This window comes from Canis lupus, chromosome 24, assembly GCF_011100685.1.
Source record: "Canis lupus familiaris isolate Mischka breed German Shepherd chromosome 24, alternate assembly UU_Cfam_GSD_1.0, whole genome shotgun sequence".
In the NCBI taxonomy this organism is placed as follows: domain Eukaryota; kingdom Metazoa; phylum Chordata; class Mammalia; order Carnivora; family Canidae; genus Canis; species Canis lupus.
The window spans coordinates 20,550,732-20,562,924 of NC_049245.1; the positions used below are offsets into that span (position 1 = coordinate 20,550,732).

The following is a 12,193-nucleotide window of genomic DNA, read 5'->3' on the forward strand; positions in this document are numbered from 1 at the left end:
AGCCCAGATCATCTTGCCTTAACCTCTGTCCCTGGGTAAAGTCTGGGCTACATCTGGGACTGTAGCACCCTGGGGCCCCTCCCTGATGACCCCATGACAAAATACTCTGACCCCCCAGCTATGAGCCCTGGGCGGTGCACACTGGGTTTGGTTCTTCTACATCTGTGACTCCAGGGACTCCAGATCTGTGCTGGGCACTGGGATTAAAGGGGGGATAGGAGCACAGATCCAGTGCTCTGAGGAAAGATAGGTAATGAAGAAGTCAATCAGCCTCAGGGGGCCCGCAGCTCGGAGACGGGGAGCCGTGGGAGCACAGAAGGGGAGGGAGGAAACAAATGTATAAGCAGCAGGGTGAGTAAATGAACGGATGAAAAGATTGAATGACAAATAGGCACGTGTCTCTTGGAGCCCTACTAGGTGCCAGGCACTGTGGGAGGTGCCCGGTTCTAGCTCAGAGCAGTAAATGAAACAGGCCTGCCCACCCTTGAGCATCTTCCTTTCTGATGACCACCAGGAGACTGAATAGGATAAATAACCTGCATCTGTGAGAGGGTGGGAGTCTCAGGGGCCGGAGGGAGGGAATGTGTGCTAGGAGCGGAGAAGGGGTGGCTTGCAAGTTTAGACAGGGAGACCAGGAAGGCGCTGCGGGGAAGGTAGAATTGGAGCCAGGCTCACCAGGATGGCCTTCTGGACAGGGAGAGCCGCATGTGCAAAGGCCCAGCGGCAGGACTGTGCCATCAAGCACCAGGAACACCCAGGAGGTCAGTGTAGCTGGAGCGACCAGGGAAGAGGGGTGGGCAAGGGTTCACAGAGGCAGTGAGGGCAGGTGACATCACAGGGTGCTGCAGGTCATGGGGAGGACTGGGACCTTTCCACTGCATGCAGTTGGAGCCACAAGAAGATTCTGAGCAGATGCGCTACATTTTAGAAGGCTGCCTTGGGCTGCTCAGCAGAGGAAGGACTGTAGGGGATCAGGGTGGAGAGAGAGCGCCCTGTGAGGAGGGTGGCACAGGACACAGGGCAAGAGATGACAGAGGCCATGACCAGAGAGGGGGCCCTGGAGGGAGGGAGAGTGGTCAGGTGTCCATTTGGAGGCTGGATCTGACAGGACTTGCTGGTAGATTGGATTGGGGTGGGACATGGGTGGTTAGGGGGACTCCTCCTGGGATGTGAGTAGCAGGAGAAATGGACTGCACTGTTGTGTGCAGTGATGGGGAAGAGTAAATTCAAGAGGAAGATCATAAACTCAGTTCAGGCCTGTGAGTGAATGAGTGAATAAAGGAACGAGTAAACGAATGAACGACTATAGGAACTAACTGCTGGGAGGATGGCAGTAGGTCAGCACGCTGCTGGAATGCCAGAGCCCCTGGATGGGTGGGCGGCTGCCGAGTGGGGCTTCTGCATGGCCTGCGTCGGCCCCTTCCTCTCCCTGTTTGCGGGAACAGGTCCTGAACCAGACATCCCGAATGGAGATCCAGCTGCTGGAGACCTCACTGTCCACCAACAAGCTAGAGAAACAGCTACTACTGCAGGGCCATGAGCTCCACAGGCTGCAGGGCCGCAACAGGTGGGCACCAGGACCCCGGCACCCGGCCGGGGCTGGGGGTGAGGGCCAGCCTGGGACCCAAGTGGGGCAGGACCTAGAGTGGGCACGAGAGCCAGGGCTGGGGTGGGCTGGGGGCCAGGCAGGCACCCCTGGGCGGAGATAGGAGATGGACATTTTCCTGAGGCTCAGGACACACTGATTCTTTCTCTGTTCTCTCTTTTTCCCTCTTTCCTTCTTCCTTCCTTTCTTTCTTCATTTTATAAATTTTTAACAGCTTTATTGAGCTACAGTTTACATACTGTACAATTCACCCTGTAAATTTTTATTTGATTTACTTATTTGCCAATAAGTAAATCCAATCTTATCCACTGATTCCCTTTCCCAGAAGCAACCACACTGCCAGCTCCTCATCTGTACTGGCAGAGAGTCTCGGCATTTATAAACAAATACACTTGAGGGGAACACCCTTCAAATTACAAAGAATAAAAGAGTCATGGGGTCCAGATAAGGCAGAGAAATGGCCATCTGAGGCTGATTTCATCTTGGTTTCGAGCTGAGTGGAGAAAAACTGTCGAGGTCAGGGTGCTGGAGGAGGCCAAACCCACACACTGCAGTGGCCACAGGCCTGTGTACGAAGGGAGATGTTATTGTTCCTCACGTGCTGGGTCAGGATAAGGCCTCCAGGCCCACCCAGCTCCCTCTCATCTGCGTGCAGCTAATGATAGTTTGTCCATCTTCTTATTCTTATGCCCTCACCCCAAGGTGGAGGAGGGCAAGGACTGAGGTCTGAAGTGGCACTGGGTGCCTAGAAGTCAGTGAAGATGAAGGATGTCATCAATAAGCTCTTGGCCCATGGAGATAGCTAAAATTCTAGAATCCGAGTGATTCCCAATTTTTTTCTTCTTATGGTGTAATTTGGGGTTCAGGGGAAATTCCTTCTGCCCTGGCTAGACTTGTTGTTCCAGCCTAGAGAATGGTTTGGCATAACCTCATAGATAGGAGAATGTCTCCCTCCTATCCTATCTGTCAGCCACCCACCGCTTTTCCAAGTTTCTTATGCTCTTCCATTCATTCAACCAACATCGTTTTTGAGCTCTAACCACATGTCAGACACTGTTCTAAACACGGGGGTTACAGAAGCGAAAAAATTCCTATCCCATAGCAGACATTCTATTAGCTGACATTTGAGGGTTTCTGCTGAATATCTAAACAAGTATGTATATATGGTCTTTTTTCCCCCTTCTTGAACCCAAATGGAGTATACCACGCTCCTGCACCTCTTTTTTTCCAAGTATCCTGGAAACTGTTCTATAATTGCAGGACACACTCTAACTGCATCATGTTCCACCCAATGGCTGTGCCCACACTTACATCCTCAGTCCCCAATTGATGGTTATTAAGGTTGTTTCCTGTCTTTTACTCCTGTTCAATCGAAACCCCTAATAGTGGCTCTGTATCTCGTTGCACACACACGGGGCAAATCTGCAGGATAAAATGTCAAAAGTTAAAAAGATTTTTCTTTTTCTAAAACTCTATTTTTAAAACTCATGACAAATATGCTCCATGTTTATTGTATCACCAGACAACAGAGACCTGTATAAAACGAAGGGGAAAGTGGGTTCCGTCCAGCCACCTGCATCTTCCTCCCTCCCCACCATATTCCTCCTCCCTCCCCCGGACCACTCCGCCAGGAAAACAGCACTCAGCGAACTGCCTTACACTTCTCTACAAGCGCAGCCATCAGTGTCCTTCCACACGTCTTTCCATGCCTTTTCGTATCAGTTCACTGGTTTCCCTCTCCATTTACATGAATGCCCTTTCTCTCTCTCTCTCTCTCTCTCTCTCTCTCTCTCTCTCTCTCTCTCTCTCTCTCTCTCTCTCTCTTCCCACATGTGGGACTGGCCTAGAGGCACCGATGTGCCAGCACAGTTCACCCCACGTCCTGGGCGTCTTTCCAATTCCGTGCGGATGCGCTAGGCCTCCCTCCTCTTCGCAGCTCCAGAACATTTCCAGGGACACGGAAAGAGAACAGACTCCGCCAGCTCTGACTGTTTGGCATTCACTCTCGCCCCTGCTCCCTGGGGGTTATCTCCTGAGAACCGACTGCTAGGTCAGAGGGCAGGCATAGTGGGGATTTGGTAACAAGGTCCTGGTTGCTGGCATATCCTCCCACGCGCATCTCTTTCTTCTATGGGCTGCGGTCCATCTTCTTCCCGGGCCGGTTCTCTCTTTTCTCCCCTCCTCACTCTCTGCCATCAGTGGGCACGCCCCACCCCGGATCCCCCACCCCCGACTGTGTAACCCGGGACAGGACGCTCTACCTCCCCGGGCCTCGGTGCGGATCTGTCCTGCAGAGCGCCTCCCCGGGGCCCCCAGGGGCAAGCGCGCGAGTGTGGCAGCGCGGTGGGGACAGCGGGCTGACGCTCGTGCGCCCCCGTCCCGCAGCGCGCTGGAGACGCGGGTGCAGGCCCTGGAGACGCAGCAGCAGGCGGAGCTGGCTTCTCTCCGCGGCGAGAAGGAGCGGCTGCGGCGTCTGCTGGGCCGCCAGAGCGGCGCCCTCGCCGGCCTCGAGCGCAGCCTGCGCGCCGCCAGCAGCAACTCCAGCCTCCTGCAGCGCCAGCAGCGCCAGCTGCTGGAGTCCGTGCAGCGCCTGGTGCGCGTCGTGGCACAGGGCCCGGGTGAGCGCGCCGGGCGCCCAGAGCGGTGCGGGAGGAGGGGAGGGGACGGGACGGGACGGGAGGGGACGGGAGGGGAGCGGAGGAAGACCCTGTTTACCCTCCTGGCTCGCTTGACCCAGAAACCACTCGGGAAAGGCCAGGCCCCTCTCCAAGTACCTTACCTGTGAAACAAATATGGTGAGGACCAGAGTCCCAGGAGAAGCCAAGCCAATCCAGACTCTACCCCAAGACTCCATGAGTGACCTTGAGCATGTCCCCGTCCCTCTCTTGGCCTCAGTTTCCCTATCTATAGAATATAGAGGTTGAACTTGCTGCTCCCCAAGGACTTCTCTCATCCTGTCGCCCTTGTCCCTAAGCCCAGGAGGGCCGAACAGAAGTTAGGAGGCATCTCTGGCTCTAGGTTCTGAGAAGGCAGAAAAATTCCTGGGTCTGCTCCCCAGCGTTCACTGACTCCTTCTGATGGGGCCCACTTGGGGTGGCCAAGGCATGGCTGATTTCAGCTTCAGTCACTCGGTCAGCAAAACCCACTGTGTGCCAGGTCCAGTGCCAGGTACTGGAGATACAGCGGTGAACAGCATAGTCTTGCAAAAATGCCCACCTGCCCATCACTGGGTCTCTAAGGGAAGAAGGAGGAAATGTATGTTTTTGAGTGCCTACTTGATACCACTACATGCTTGCAGTGTTCTTGAAATTTCCAGGCCACAGAAGGCCTAAAAGGCTGTGCTGAGGAGAGAGAACATTAACTGGAGGATAGTCAGGAGCCACAGGAGGGTTTTGCACCTAGTGGGACTATGTTTTGGAAGCTCAGTTGGAACCAGGCAGTGGAGAATAGCTGGGTGAGGAAGGGGCTTCTATTCCTGGATCAACCACAGCAGGAGGCTGGGAAGGCTTTAGGTAACACAAAGTCAAGCAACAGTGATGGGTTCCAGGCACTACGGCTGGCAGTGATTTGGGGCCAGTGGATGGCACCAGGGCTCTGTCTAAGTCAGGCAAGCCCTGCTGGGTTAAGGTATTTGAGGCCCCAAGGAAGCTACAGGGAGAAGTGGATACCTTCCAAACCATGAGATATGAAGTGACCCGAATCCATCACTGGCTTGTGCATGGCCTTGGCAGTGAAGCTGCCAAAATTAGTCCCATGTGTGGGTGTACTGTAGCTTAGCCCCAGATGCAGGCCCAGGCCCAAGGCCTCTCCCCACACACTCCCTGCTAACCCAGTCTCCAGCTGTGACCCAGTGTCTGCTCACCAGTCTGGGTAGGAGGTTGAATTAGACACCTCGCCTCAGGGACCCTTTGCCCAAACACCCTGTTACCCTGCCCCACTGTCACCAAGGCATTTGAAGTTGTGCCTCCTATCCCAGGACTCCTTCATAAGACCTAGAGTGAGGGAAGGCTCTGCCCATGCCCCCAGCTGTGTGCCCTGAGCCAGTTACCTTACTCTTGGACTTTGGTTTCTTGGTCTATGAAAGGGGGAAGTACTTCCTTGGAGTTCAGACCTTAATGACCTCATCTGGAAGATTCTAGCAGCCTTGTCCGTGGCCTCTCTGCTTTGAGTCTCATCCCCTTCAGTCCCTGTTCCACACCCTGGCCAGAGTGCTCTTCTTCCGCACAGTCCAGGCTCCTCATCCTGGCATTCAAGGCTGATCTGGCCCTTCTTCAAACGGCCTCATCTCTTTCTCCTTCATGACCCTGCCTGTGCCATCCTTGCCCTACTCCTGTCAAGTTTATGGGCCAGCCAGAGCTCTCTCTGGCCTCAGCTCTGTTCTCATGGGTAGAGGGTAGTTTCTCCTCCCTGGCTTCCACCACTTCCCTTCACTGCACCGTCCCCTGCAAACACCAAGACTGTTCCCCACCTTACGGCCCTTACACATGCTATTCCCTCTGCTTGGAACATTTTCCCCCTGTCTTAGGTGACTCCTGCTCCTTATCCAGATCCCAGCTCACGGTCACCTCTTCCAGGTAACTTTCCCAGGTTTGATACCTCTCCCTGTCTCCAACACCTCCCATCCAGGAACCTGGCAGAAAGTAGTGCCCACCTGGCACCTTCCCTCCTTAGCTTACCTCTGATTGCTTTTGCTTTGTCCCTTTGCAGCCTCTGTGAGGGCAGCTGAGCAGCTGTTCCAGGATTGTGCAGAGATCCAGCGCTTTGGGGCCAATGCCAGTGGCATCTACACCATCCATGTGGCCAATATGACGGAGCCCAGGAAGGTTAGGGGACTCCCTGGGGGCTGAGGCTATCAGAGAGTGCTGAGCCAAGGGTGTCCCTGGCAGGCCACCCCCCCACCCCCGCATCGGCTTTTGGCCTTGTTCAGCATCTGAGATACCAGAGAAGGTGGGACGACCCTACCTTCCAGAGCCCCCATCAGTCAGAGGTCAGAATATGGGGGTAAAGCAGAAGTTCCCAGAGGTGCAAGCGCATCCTTCTTCTGCACCTTCTCCAGAGATGCTTGCAGTTGGACGAGCAGAAAATAGTTACGTGTTGCTTAAGGTAATGCTAGTTGATACAGCAAATCAACCCTGAGAATCCAGGGGCTTAACACAAAGAAATGTATTTCTACTTTACATATAGTCTGGTTGAAGGCAGGTGTGGGGGCTCTGCTCCATGTGGGAAATTAGGGACCAGGGCTGATATAGACCCTACCATCTCCAGTGAGTGTTTCCTAGGTTGCTCTCAGCTTTGAGGTCCAGTTATTGGATGGATGAGGGGTCAGTGGAAAGCATTCTATCAGAAGGGAAGGTATGGGGGCCAGGCCCAAAAGTGAAAGAATATGGGGAACAACCAGTCAGTCTTCACATTTCCTAATTCCCTGTTCGATTTCCTTTGAATTCCTATGAATACACATCTCAGTTGTTGAATCTTAGTTGAATACACAGTTTGCAGACTCTCCTTAATGCTTCATGCACACCTGCTCAACACATCTTTTGACACAGAGATCAGGCCCTTGATTTCTAGCTAGAGTTTCACGTTTTTCATATATTTATTTTTATAATTATCTGCATAAAAGCAAGTGTTACCAGTTTTCAATTTATGGTACTGGTAAGATTTCCTTTTAAAATACATTTAGTCTAAGTATTTAAGTTTTCTTTTTTTTAAAAGGACACGACTTTTTAAGTAAATATTCTACATGAAATTAAGTAAATTCAGGTACGGTGGAATTCTGGGAGGCCAAAGATCTAGGCTCACACCTCAGCTTTACTTTGGTCTTACTTGCCTTGAGCAAGTTCCTTCTCCTCGCTAGACCTTAGTTTCCCTTCCCACACCCTCTGCTACTTCCACAACAGAAGCCACTCTCTTCTCTCCCTGAGTAGGCCTTTGCCTTGTCAGAGCTACACCCTCCACTGGAGGTGCCATTCCACTTGTCTGCCTGTCAGGCACATCATCATCCAAGGCCCTGTCCTAATGTTGCCTCCTCTGAGAAACCTTCTAGGGTTGCCCAGTGACTCCTTCTCTGGGGCTCTCTGTGTAGCTGCCCAAATGTTCATAATCAATAGTCTGTTTGCCCTATCATAGCCTCCTCCAGACCAAGCCAGCTCTGAGGGTTGATTTATCTCTGATTTGTCTCTGTCATCTAGTATGGGACCAGGGACCAAGTGTGTCCTCACTGAACATGGAACATGTACTGAACTGGCTGGAAAAATAATATGTGACAAAGATTAGGCTGAAAGAAGAGATTATGATGGATGGTGAGCTTTTTGAGAGAAAGACTCTTTCTGTCTTATCCATAGCAGCATCCCCCATGCCTTGGTAGATAGCAGGTGCTCAGAAAACATTTGTCCACTGAATGTAATAACATGTCCTGAGTCCACACTGTGTGTCAAGTGTGTCCTGCCTCTTGGCATTTAATCCTTACCACAACCTCAAAATAATAGTGAGAGAAAAAGCCTCCATTTACTTAATTCTCAGTATGCCCAGGCTCTGTTATTTAGATGACTCATCTTACGTAAGTCTCACACCAAGCCAATTTGCAGAGGAGAAACTGAGGCACAAAGGGGTAAGGTTTTAACACTTGCATTTTACAAATGAGGAAAGGAAGGCTCTGTGCGGGTATCACTTGCTCGCACTTTAGAAAACTGATGACAGAACTGGGAAATTTGAACCTGGATATTTCTTATGCCCTCAACCACCAGGCTCACTTGTTGCTCTGTGAGATTGTCAGCCAAATCAAAATTGGGCTGGCCCAGACCTACTTCTGGCCTTTTCAGGGTCTTCCAACTCCCTCCCCTCCACCACCACAACGCAATTCCTTTCAGGTATTCTGTGACATGGAGGCCAATGGAGGTGGGTGGACTCTCATCCAGCGCCGTGAGAATGGCAGCGTGAATTTCCAGCGGAACTGGAGAGATTACAAACAGGTAACACTGCTGCCTTGGGAAGGGGCTTTTAAGCCCTGAAACCTGGGGCAGGTGGGTTGTAGGCAGGGCACTAATTTGCCCTCAATCTTTCCCAGAAAAAAAAATCAACCCATCTAAAACCAACTAGCTTCAAACAGGTTTTCCCAGTACACATTCACTGTCAGGGATTCCATCACCTGAAGTTGAACCTTCTTTTTGCAAATTCTGACATATATCCTAAGAATAAAAATTTAACTTTATTTTTTTATTTGTGAAAATATTATATATACATATTGCTTAAGAATTTCTTTTAGAGGGGATCCCTGGGTGGCGCAGCGGTTTGGCGCCTGCCTTTGGCCCAGGGTGCGATCTTGGAGACCTGGGATCGAATCCCACATCGGGCTCCCTGCATGGAGCCTGCTTCTCCCTCTGTGACTATCATAAATAAATAAAATCTTTAAAAAAAAAAGAATTTCTTTTAGAAATACAAAAATGAAACAGAAGAAAATAATCTCCCATGCCCACCCCTGAGCATTGCTTAAATGATGCCCTTATCTTTGCACACATTAATATCATCACATCTGCAGGAGAGATTCTTTTTTTTTTAACTGTTTGAGGAACCTCCACACAGTTTTCCAGAGTGGCTGCACCAGTTCACATTCCCACCAACAGTGTAAGAGGGTTCCCTTTTCTGCGGGAGAGGTTCTTTAACGTGGAATTGTCGGCTCAAAGACCCCATGCATTTTACAAGATGAGGAAGAGTGCCCGATTGTCTTCCAATTTTTTAATTAAATTTTGAGTAAAGGGTTTTTGGCAAGCTGACTTAAAAGCTCTTAACGTTTCTACAAGCAAGAGAAATAGAAAAGGAATCGTGGAAATGCAACAATCTCATTAGTTGTTTCTGCTTACTGTTCATTTGATAAATACTTAAAAATAAATACCAAATTAAGATATGAGTGTTCTTGAGCCAGTTAGGTTTTAAATAATTATTAAGAATAGCAAGAAGAAATAGGATACTCAGAAGTATACAAAGAGCACTGAAGATTAATCATTAGGCCAATCAGCAGCACCGCGGGACTAAAATGGGGAGTGGGGCTTAGGTGTGCCCCTGTCCTTGGTGCTGAACCATTGCTCTGGGCATTGGTTTCTCGTCACTCTGGGACACTGGTGACACCTAACGTGCTTAGCCTTGCATTTCTGTGTTGCTGAAATCTTGCAGCAGCTGCCATGTCACTGAACAAAATTTGCTCTGCAATTTATGCAGCTGATTAAAATCTTTAGTTTTTTTATTAAGGTTCGACCTACATGCAGCTAAGTGCACAAATCTTAAGCGTAAGATACTCAGTGGATTTTTACATATGTATTTACCCATGTGACCATCATTCAAAGCTAGATATACAATGCTGTGAGCCCGCACAGAAGTCCCCCTTGTGCCCCCTTGTGCCTCCGCGTGTCCTAGTCAATACTCTCCCAAAGGTAGTTGCTATTCTGACTTCTATCACCGCAAATTCATTTTGCTTGTTCTTAAATTCCACAGAAATGTGATTCCAATTATTGTTAACAGAATTTTACATTTACAAAAACCTTAGTCTTTTTGCTCCATGGGGTGGGGAACTCCCCTGCCTAGGCCTACCCACACTGTACTTTGTGGACTTGGCCATTAGGCAAAGTGGTTTTGGATTAAGTGGCCCTGGAACCTGGCCCAGCCCAGCTCCTCAGCCAGGGGTGCAGCCTCCCATTGCAGCATGAACAACCCCACCACCACCACCGCCCTTCACTCTCTGCAGGGCTTTGGCGACCTGGCGGGGGAGCACTGGCTGGGCAATGAGGTGGTGCATCAGCTCACCAGCAAGGCAGCCTACTCTCTGCGCGTGGAGCTGCAAGACTGGGAGGGCAACGAGGCCTATGCCCAGTATGAACATTTCCAGCTGGGCAGTGAGGGGCAGCTGTACAGGTAGGCTTGGGGCCCGACTGGTGGGCGGGCTAGGGTCCCGGGCCAGTGGCTGTAGAGTCTGCACCAAGGGTCAGTTCCTGGGCGTCTCCAGTTCCTACCATCTGTCCCCCATTTGGGCACACGTCACGGGATCTGGAGGCGGCTAGTTAACACTCAGCACGTCCTAGCCACTGGGCGGGGTGGAGAGCCTGTCACTGATGCTGCCATCCCAGGAGCAGGAAAGGGCCTTCTAAGGTCAGTCACCCGGAATCAATCATATTACTGAGGCTCAGAGCGAGGAGTCCAGCCTGTCCCACGCTGTGGAGTGATATGGAAAGTTCCCCGGGCTGGGAAACAGAGGACCTGCTCATTCTGACTCTGCTCAAGCTTGCTTTGTAAACTTGAGCAAGTCAAGGTTCTGGTTTCTCTGTACCTCTGCTTCTTAACTGCAGGATGGGCTTACATATGAGTATAACATAAAGGTCTCCCACACCTCCCTCGGCTTGATTCTTAGCTCTGTTTAGGAAAAGGAAAGAACATTTATTGACCTACTATGTTCCAGGCATATTACTCCATTTAGTCCTCCTACAACACTCTGAAATAAGCATTGCTGTACCTGCTTTAGTGAGGTGAAAATAGGCACAGAGCTTAAGTCTCCTACCCAAAGTTACAAGTAGAATTTGGATTTGAATTCAGATCTCTCTGCTACCAAAACTCAGGGTGTTTCCACTACATGATGTTGCCTCTGAGAAACTCAAGGTTCTTGGAGATAAGACTGAGTCCTGTCTTTGAACAGAACAGAATTGGAATCAGAGATTCATACTCACAGGTCTGAAAAGGACCTCATGTGTCATCTGGATCTTACTATGATGTTGGAATCTCCTCCACAGCCATAGTCATCATCCAGCCAGGCTGGAATGCCTCCACTGAGAGAGGTCACTTCCTCCAAAGGAATCTCTGGTGGCTCTCTGTCCTCCTACACTTTATGTATAATTCCATCTTGGAGAGCTTTTCAATGATGTGTCCCACCCTTCTTTCTTCTTATTAAATGCCCCCAGGATCCTCCAGCTAAGTTGTCCTGGCATCCTCCTTAGGGGAACCCATCTCAATCTGATAATAGTCCTTAGACTGCAAGGTTCAGAGCTGAATGACCATACCCTGGGTCTGGGCTAAGTGGGGCTAAGCTGGATGCCCCCACTACTCAAGCTGACCAGTGAGTAACCATAACACCCTGCTGACTCCTATTAAGCTACCAAAGCCAAGGCTTAAGTCCTGACTCCATCCCTATCTCCCTGAGTGACTCTGAAGAAGTGCCTCCACTTTCTCATCTAAAATGGGTGCGCCAGATGTACCTACCTTATTCAACATGTTATAAAGCTCAAATGAGATACTGCATGTAGAGCATTAACACAGTGCATGGCACTTAGTAAATGCTCAGCAAATAATATTACCATTGCTGTCCCAAGGCAGCCCTTCACACACCTGGCTGGCCTGCTCTGTGTGAGTTCATGGCCATTCTTCTCTCCAGTCCCTGGTTCACACTCCAGTGTGTCCTCTGTGTCTGGGGTGAGCATGTCCACAGGCAATCCCACACTCCTGGGAAGACAGCAGCTGCCTATGGGGAAAGTGCAGGGGCATAGAAATGCTTGTGCAAACAGGGAGGACTCCCTAGAGGAGGTAAGGCCTATAAAGGGTGGGCATCCTCCA

The 12,193-nt window shown here is 50.5% G+C and overlaps 1 protein-coding gene and 1 long non-coding RNA gene across 6 annotated transcripts in view; one reads left to right on the forward strand and one right to left on the reverse strand.

Moving 5' to 3' along the window:
• ANGPT4 (angiopoietin 4) overlaps nucleotides 1-12,193 on the forward strand; it is a 59,369-nt gene that overhangs the window by 24,698 nt on the left and 22,478 nt on the right. For all 5 annotated transcript variants that reach the window (XM_038571870.1, XM_038571872.1, XM_038571871.1 and 2 more), the window contains exons 3-7: nucleotides 1,446-1,567; nucleotides 3,992-4,224; nucleotides 6,314-6,429; nucleotides 8,473-8,574; nucleotides 10,341-10,507. In XM_038571870.1, the coding sequence (XP_038427798.1) occupies nucleotides 1,446-1,567; nucleotides 3,992-4,224; nucleotides 6,314-6,429; nucleotides 8,473-8,574; nucleotides 10,341-10,507 (740 nt within the window). The remainder of the gene's footprint in view (nucleotides 1-1,445; nucleotides 1,568-3,991; nucleotides 4,225-6,313; nucleotides 6,430-8,472; nucleotides 8,575-10,340; nucleotides 10,508-12,193) is intronic.
• On the reverse strand, nucleotides 1,848-3,169 carry LOC119865645. Its single transcript, XR_005377720.1, has 2 exons — nucleotides 2,918-3,169; nucleotides 1,848-2,171 (listed from the first exon to the last, which is right to left on the reverse strand). It is a non-coding gene; the product is annotated as an uncharacterized LOC119865645 (long non-coding RNA).